Here is an 8,519-nt window from a genome sequence, read left to right as displayed (position 1 = left end):
GAACTGAGGCTCTTTGGGCACTTTTGAAAAATGTTGCCCAGTATGCCGATTCCCACAGCCCCGTACTGCCGCATCTTGGCAAATGCTGCAGTGCAGTTGCACATCATCAGTACAAAAATGTGCAGCATGTTGAAAAGTGAAAATGTGGGCGAGTGGAAAATAAACAAAATTTGGTATTAAAAAAATAAATAACAGGTGGGAAACTGGGCCGGACTGTTTTCTCCATTTCCATATTCCATGATTGAGACTTCTCATTATACATTTCTGCTTTTGCTTCAAGTTTTAATAAAGTGGCTGCTGAATTTCCAGCCTGTCACACGAGGCACTGCAAAATTCAGAAATCTTGACCCAGCCATTAGACCCAGCTGGTGGCCAAATATGTAGACGGGAAGGAAAGCGCTGGTCTAGCAGAGGCAGGAAAATGGAGACCCCTAAGCTAATCAGTTATTTTTAAAAGACAGTGGTTACTATTCAAGTAGTAATTTATCGAGATAAAGGAACCATGCGTCACAGAAAGACCTATGTTGCCTGCAGGGGAAGGTTATTCTTTTTTTTTTTTTTTAAGAAGACCCTTATGTGTGCATTTGCAGCTTACAGCTAAGAGGTTGGAGCTAGAAGCTAATCAGCCATTCTGTCTCCTATCTGCTGATCTGCTGGCGTTGGGGGAAGGGGAATGTGGGCAAACAGGCATTAAATTCCACCGGCAGGCGACAGGAAGGTATTCCTTGATAAGGAGCATCCAAGATGATGAGCTGTAAAGCAAAGTCCCTGTAAGGAAGCAGGGGAAGAGGCAGGCAAAGCTTTAGCCATCTGTCTCAACCGGCCTTGCTCAATGCTCGTCAGAGCAGAGGTCACCACCAACAATAATAACCCTCAAGAAGCCAGACGTATGCTTTCCATTCACCAATAATCTACAAAGCATCTTAGGGTGAAATCCTGGCTCCTCTGAAGTCAATGGGAGCTTTGCCAACGACTTCAGTGGAGCCAGGTTTTCATCCCAGATAATTTTAAAGCAACCCCCGGGCTTAAAGATAAAACAACAGCATCCTGGGAGTGGGCGCAGGGAGGAGTGAGCTGAGGAAGGCTCTACTAGCCACGTCTCGTCTGAAAAGCTGTCAGTCTTACAGACAGGACACCTCCACAGTCCCGAAGCAATACCAGGGTTGGCAATAAAGGGGCAAAGTGGACAAACAGGTAAGCACCAGCATCCTTTAACCACCAGGACGAGTGGGGTGCAGGGCCCCACTGAGCCGTGGTGCTCTGACAAAAAAGGCACTTCACACTGGTTCATCTGGCGCTGCTCCCACCTCTGCCTCCTCCATACTTCTGAGATAAAGCGTATACAGCGCCATACGTTGTGTTATATCATACTGTATTTTTCCCTCTCTCTCTCTCCAGCCACTCTCACACTAGCCTTGAAGGACATCACCTCGTGGCACTCATCCAAAACAATGATTTTCCACACTTGAGCAGGTACAGCTAACATACTAATTATTTCAGTCAACAGGACCACCCAGACTGCAGTGTCATTTGTCAGCTAGGCAATGCTTCGTTTTTCAGGCGTGGCACTCGTGACACCAAATGGTGAGTGCCTTCATGGTGATGTGGTGGGGTTTGCCCTGGAAAGTGCAGGTGCCAGGAACACCAGCAAGCAGGACATGCCAGCTAGGACGTGGCAAATCCAGCCCTAGCTTCTTGCCCTTGGGCACTGAAGGTGTCACGGTGACCATGAACAACTGTTGTGCAGTTTTTGTTGATGGGACCATGACCAGAGTCCTGATGGACCCCGGAAGCACCTCCCCAGGAGAGAGTCCTCAACATGTGGTCAAGGCCATGACAGGTACAGCTGTGTCTCCCTTTTGAAGCTGCACAATGAGGAATGCAGGATCTGCGGGGCTTGGGAGAGGCAGGAGATCAGACACTGAGCTACTGTGGCTTGCTGACTCCTCACACCCCAGCCAAGCTGCACTAACAGGCCACGTAGTGCACTTGTCCTATAGGAAATGCTTCATAAAACATGAATTTAACCCTCTTTTGGTGAGCGTGGGCTCAGTGTGTTTCCTTTTGCATACACAAGAGGCTGGGAGTGCTGCACCCCGCTGAGCACTGTCCACCTCTAACTTTATTGTCAGCAGGAAGAGAAATGGAAGGGAGAAGCTGGAGGTGGAGGGGCGAGGCTGTCGAAGGAACACCCACCTGCTGATGTACCTCCCTGATGGGTGCCCATAACCACATCCTGGGAGCAGCATCCCCTGCAGCCTGCCAATGGGTCTCCTCCCCAGGGCAAAGCCTGCCTTCATTTTCCAAGGATCAGATGGTGGCTGCCTAGCAAGTTACTCACCCAGCCTGGAGAAGTTTTTCCCTTTGCTTTTGAGTACATCTCCCCTACATGTTGTGATTCTGTCATCTGGATTCATTGAAGAAGTCATCTGCTGATTTAACAGTGTTTGTGAATTGAAATCAGCATCTACAGTGCCCACGCACACGCTCCCCGCTCTGGCTGCCCAGTCCCCCCAGCACAGCCATGCAGGCAGTGTCACCATACACCAGCGCCGCTTTTGTGCCAACTTTTCAATAGGAAGAGGCTTTGGTTTCTCACTGCCATCCGCTTGCTGCTAATAGTAGCTCTGCTCTGTCCCTAACTGTCTTTCCACAAGAGCTTAATGCATAAAACTTAATGTCCCATGAGGAAATGCGCACCAGTTCGGGCCCATCTCATCTGGATTAAAGATGTCTTTTGGTTCAGTCTTTCATAAGGCGAGGGAGAACTTACATTACCCAGAGCTCAGCAGCAGACCCATGTGTGTTTTTCACCAGGCTGTCACTTGGACTGTTTCACATTACAGCCTCCTGTCTCTGGCCATCGATTTGCACTGGTGAGCCCTGAGATACGAAACTCCCATGCCAAGTTTCCACTTTGCTTCAACAGCTGAGATCCACTGACAGCCAACGGGTTAGGGAGAGACCTTTGTACACCTGGAGGGCCATTCTTCTGCCTTTTTTCTACCCGATTTCACTAGCCTGCCTTCTTAGCCACTCCCTGCTTCATGCTCACTGCCGCTGGCATTGCCTGCCCGGGGATGCAGCCGCCGGCTGCCAGGATCACAGCGATGGCAGCAGGAGGAGAGCCCAGGCCAAGCGATGACATCTGAAGCACATCAGTGTTTTTATCTTCTCAGTGTTTTGATTAGCCCAAGGAATGTTTGGGTTAAAAAAAAAAAAAAACATTTTTCTAAAACCACGTGACAGTCCCACAGGCTTTTATGGCTTTATGTAATATGGAATAGCTCGGTATGATTTCCCGGCGTATCCGCGAGCACTGGTGCGATATCGGGTGTTTCTCAACGAGAGATTGCAGAGGGCTATTCCTCACTGCAATGCACATGCGAGTCCTTACCCTGTGCAGTTGTTTGTGCACATAATTCCTGCTATAGTACTAATACAGACCAAGTTTGTGGATTAAAAATCCTTAAATCTGAAGGGTTGGGTTTTGTGGCTTTTGGTCGCATCTTTAACGATAATTCAGTGCAATTATTTTAACCATATTCCTGTCTGATGGCTAATACTTTACAGTGGTTATCATTGGAAGGGAAACCTATCTGCCTGGAAGGGTACGAGACATCGTTCTGACTCAATCATGACCGCAGCCTTCAGTGGCACCAAGACCCGTCAGAAACCTCCTGCAAGCTCTGACCGCTCGCACCCCAAACCTGCCAGATTCCTGGCGTGCTGCATGCAGAGGCTCCCCCATCGTGCCTTGGTCCCTGCTGCTACTGCTCTCTGCACATCCTACCCTTACGTTGCAGGAACACTACTGAGGGCATCGCTCTTAGGCTGAAAATGTTTTGGGGTTGGAACGCTTCTTCCCCATTTGGCCATTTCGATACCAGTTCAGGTGCCAGCTGTCACACACACCCCTCCGTCACACACCTGCCCAGGCCATGATCACTTGTGTCCTCCTTTTCACATAGAACGACCTGAATTGTGGAAGAGCAACCTCAAAGATGCCAAAACTCCCATTTTTTTTTGTTAGGTGACTTTATTTACGTTTCAAGTATATTTGAGCTGTGTTTGTTCCTGTTACAGCGAGCTGGACCATCAGCATTTGGAAAGGGCTCAGCTCCATCAGCTCGGGTGCCAGGATCCTGACTTGCAGCAGGTGACAACCTAACCCTCGCTTTCACATATTTCCAAACATAAGTTACTTTGCAACTTGCGGGCTTCCCACCTGATAGAGACTGTTCTGGTTGCTTTTTTTCCCCACCGCACTTACGCAGTCAGCGAAGGGGAAAGCGAGGAGTGTGAAATGCCTGAGCCCGAGCCCTGCTGGGGACACGGGACCAGCAGAAGGGGACGGGACGTTCGAGTACAGCTTCGTGCCCACCGGGCAGCGGTGGAAGCCCTCCCGCAAGGTGCAGGGTGCTGCCGGGTGCCCTGGCAGAGCGGGGCTGGCAGAGGGGCACGGTGGGAGGGGAGCGGGGCGGGGGGGCGACGGCAGGCTGCAGCAGGAGCTGCGGAGAGGGAGAAGGGAAAGGGGGGGAGCAAGAAGGGGGGAGGACAGCAGGGGAGGGAGGCAGGGCAGTATAAAAGCATCCGACACACACCTCTCCCGACACAGAGCGAGGGGGCGAGAAAGTTGCTCTGGAAGCAGCAGCAGCGGGAGCAGGAGCAGAGCCAGCCGCTCGCACACACGCACGCACGGTGGCAGGAGAGAGTGCGGAGCTGCCCCTGCCAGCACTAGGGCCGCTGGAGGAAAGAGAGGAGAGATGGAGCCAGGTATCCAGCTCCCAGGGAGGGCAGGCAGCTGAAGCTCTCGCAGCCCCTCGCCCGCCGCCCCCAGACCCCGCCGCCGAGCCGGGGGCAGCGCTCCGAGAGAGGAGAGCAGGAGGAGGAGGAGGAGGAGGAGGAGGAAGAGGAAGGGGGGCGGCGGGGAGGCAGCGGGGCTGCCCCTCATCCCGCAGCCCTCAGGGGCAGCTCGCAGCTGCCCCGGGACGGGTCGGGACGGGGCTGGCCGGGGCGGGCCGGGGCAGGCGCCTCGCCGGGGGTCCCGCGGGGAAGGGGCAGCGCCGGGGGGGGGCGAGGCCACCGCAGCGGGGGGAAGCGGCTCCGGGGGCCACCCCCATCCCCCGGCGAGGGGGCAGGCGACAGCCGCCGGCTCCCTCCTCCCCGCTATGTGAGAGCCGGCCCCGGCCCCCCCTCCTCCTTCCCTCCCTCCTCCTTCCCTCCGACGGTCCACGGTGCCTCTGGCTTGCAGGGCCGCCCGCAGAGACGCCGCCGGCCCGCGGCCCCTCGGGGGCTACCTGCCGGCCCCCGCCGCCGGCCAGCGCCGGGACTGTCGCCGCTGTCGCCTCTGTCGCCGCGTCCCGCCCCGACGTGGCTCCGCCGTGGGGCTGCGGCCCCCCCCGCTGCTGCTGCTGCTGCTGCTGCTGCTGCCGCCGCTGCCCCGACGGCGGCGCGGCCCCCGCCGCCCGTCCTGCGGCTCCCGGGGCTCCGGCGGTGGCCCCGGCGCCGGGGACGGTGGCGACGGCGGCGGCGGCTCCTCCTCCTCCTCCGCCTCCTCCTCCTCGGCCGCCGCCGCTGCGGGGCCCTAAAGCCGCCCGGCTCAAGAGGATGGTGCGGCTGGCGGCCGAGCTGCTGCTGCTGCTGGGGCTGCTCCTGCTCACCTTGCACATCACCGTGCTGCGCGGCGGCGGCGAGCCCCACGGCCCCGGCAACCACAGCCAGCGGCAGGTGAGTGCCCGAATCCCTCGAAATCCCCTCCTCGGACCGCCCCCCCCGGCGCGGTGTCTCCCCCTAGGGGCTGAGGGGAGCCCCGGGGGGCTGCACGGCACGGCTCGGCTCGGCACGGCTCGGCTGGGAGCCCGGGGATGGGGCAGGGAGCGGGGCAGGCACCCGGGGGGGCACCCAGCCCCAAAAGTGAGTGGGTGCTTGGGACCGCGATGGGACTGGGCTGCTCCAGCCTGCCCACCCCCAGACACCGACGGGGAATTGCCAGGCAGAGGTAAAGGACTGCTTTGGGTTCTGTTTCCGTGGTTTTGAGAGTGTTTTTTTTGTGTTTTGTTTTGTTTTGTTTTTTACTCAGGATCACATTTTGTTGCCGTTTGAAATGGCCAGAGACAGCGATAAAGGGCTAAGAGGTGCAGAACCATCCAAATCCCAAGGCACAGCTTGTAAATAGCTGGTCAGTTCCATGTGCCGAGGTCAAGTTCTTCCCATTTCTCTGCCTCCAGGTGTTAGGAAAGAAACAAGCACCAAATCATGCAAGGCACTGACAGAAAACATATAATCATAACCAGCCCAAATGTGCATAACCCCTTTTATCACTCCTAAAAGAATCACGGCACCAGCAGAGAGTTTTTATAAAAGGTGAGGAAATGGAGAGTAATGAGCACCGTTTGTGGCTGGTGGGCCACAGGGTGCAACCCCTCACCACAGCCGGGATTTAGGGTCTGGGGGTTCCCCAGCCCGGTCCCAAGCATGGAGAACCCCGCTGGCCGTGGTGGGGATCCTGCCCGGGAGTCCTCACCCGCATGCCTCGGAAAAGGGCCCAAGGTGCCGCCGCTCTTTGGGGCTGCAGCTTTATCGCTGGCCTGACGCTCCAGGACATTTTATTTTTTTGTTGTTAATATCTTCAAGATTTCTGGTAATAATGTTTTATAAATGATGCTTTCTTTCCTCATGGGCACTTGAAATGCCTTTTAAAGTGATGTTCCTTGGAAAAGTAAATTTGGAGAGGTTTTTTATGAGGTGTTTGCTATCATTAGAATAACCCTGAATTTGCCTTTTCTTGACAGGCTTGTAACATAATGAGGGAAACATCTGGGCAAGTGGGAACTCTGGGTGATGCCATTTCCCTGAGGAGCCCTTTTTAGAGCGCTATTGTAAAGTTAAGGTGAAGCGGGAGGAAGATCAGATAATTGTCCTCGAGTCTTGTCACACTGTCTCATCAAAATCTGTTGATTGGTGACTTCAAGAATTTTTTTCCGTCCGGTTCTATTTTTTTTACAGATAGCTTAATGAAAGTCTGTGCCTTTAAGCATCGTGATAGCTTTAGCAGTTCATGTTTTTTGTCGTGTTTTGACATTTATCAAATTGAAATTTTTATATACTTCCCAGCTGAATTGATTCTGCAGTTACGTATTTGAGAGAGCGTGTCTGTACAAGACATTAGGGGAGGAAAGTATATTGATTAGAGCAATCAGTGAAACAGATGGCAGTCGATCCATTTTTTTGTTTTATAACTTTCATGGATTCCTTCGCTAGCCAGAAAATATTGTGACCTGCTTCAGCAAATGGAACCCTGACAGGCAGATGCTTCCATTCAGGGCATCGCAATAGAGACCTGGATGGGAGGTTTGCACTGGTGTCCTCAGATTTTGGGGCTGAGTGATTTCTTGGCTGTTACCATGGCTCACACTGAAGTGAAATGAAAAACACTAGTGCATTGCACCCACAGGTAAAGAATCGATGTGGAAAGTAAAACTGTTGGTACAAGCAAATGGGCATCCTTCAGGTTGTTATCACTTATACTAAAGAAAAAATAATATTGTTGGTTTAATATAAATTTCATATATTTATATATTTGATATATACGTGTGTGATACAGTGAAAGTCTGCTTCATATGTACAGCTGGCTAGCTTGTCACCCTCTCCTGCCAGACGTGCCAGACAGTGCCAGGTGTTCAGTAGGTGCATGATTTGCCGTGTTCCTTTCTTCTGTTTTTTCTTTCCTTTTTTTTTTTTTCCTCAGTCTTGCTATGTCTGTGGAAAGAAAGGATTGTGAGAAGTGATTAGGTCAGTGTTTCATCTGATGAAATTTTGTTGACCAAGTTTGTTGCACACATCCTGGCAAACCCAGAAGAAAACTACTTTGTGCAGCAACTGCTTGGAAATGGGTTTTGACAAGGCAAATTTGTGTAAAAACATACTCCTGGTAGAGTTGAAGTGTTAGTGTTTGTTCCTGACTAATACCAAATGGAGGGCATGGTATTTTAGGATTTGTGAAGTCAGTTTGCATGAATAAAGCAGTCAGAACTTGGTCCTATGTGTCTGAAAGAAAATATGAAGTGTTAGTCCCAGTTAAAAAAGAAAAGAAAACCAAACAAAGAAGCAAAAACCTAGCATATCCTTGAACCTTTTCCCTTAAAGTTGGTTCAGAAAGAATCCTTTCTAATCTTAAAATAATGATGGAGATTCAAGTACTCTAAGATAAAGAGACTTGTATGCACATAGTCAGATTCATAAAGGGAGGAAGAGCTTCTCTTTTTGCCATCCTTGGTCCTACAAATGATGGAAGGATTTTAAGAGGATGGGCTCGGACAACTTACTTATTTATTTATTTTGCCTCTCATTTATGTTTCGAATGCTGATAGATGAAAGAAATTCAAATAGACCTTTCATCCTAAAATTAAAAAGTTATTCTTTCCCCACTCTTATTTCTACTTTTGGTGCCCTTCCCTGTGCTTTGCCTGTCCCTGGAGCTCCTGGAGCGTTGTGCCCCTGGGGCTGGCTGTAACGGA

The 8,519-nt window shown here is 52.1% G+C and overlaps 1 protein-coding gene and 1 long non-coding RNA gene across 3 annotated transcripts in view; one reads left to right on the top strand and one right to left on the bottom strand.

Annotated features, from left to right (window-relative positions):
* Positions 1-4,027: 4,027 nt before the first annotated feature.
* ISM1 (isthmin 1) overlaps positions 4,028-8,519 on the top strand; it is a 42,745-nt gene continuing 38,253 nt past the window's right edge. The window contains exons 1-2 of one of the 2 annotated variants that reach the window (XM_040552032.1): positions 4,028-4,776; positions 5,255-5,730. In XM_040552032.1, the coding sequence (XP_040407966.1) occupies positions 4,767-4,776; positions 5,255-5,730 (486 nt within the window). In that variant the 5' untranslated portion in view covers positions 4,028-4,766. The remainder of the gene's footprint in view (positions 4,777-5,254; positions 5,731-8,519) is intronic. The other variant, XM_040552031.1, reaches the window with a different exon arrangement.
* LOC121067472 overlaps positions 6,498-8,519 on the bottom strand; it is a 66,070-nt gene continuing 64,048 nt past the window's right edge. Inside the window, exon 7 of the long non-coding RNA XR_005818305.1 lies at positions 6,498-7,761. This is a non-coding gene — a long non-coding RNA (uncharacterized LOC121067472). The remainder of the gene's footprint in view (positions 7,762-8,519) is intronic.

Source organism: Cygnus olor, chromosome 3, assembly GCF_009769625.2.
Source record: "Cygnus olor isolate bCygOlo1 chromosome 3, bCygOlo1.pri.v2, whole genome shotgun sequence".
Lineage (NCBI taxonomy): Eukaryota > Metazoa > Chordata > Aves > Anseriformes > Anatidae > Cygnus > Cygnus olor.
This window is presented reverse-complemented; position numbering and strand designations above follow the sequence as displayed.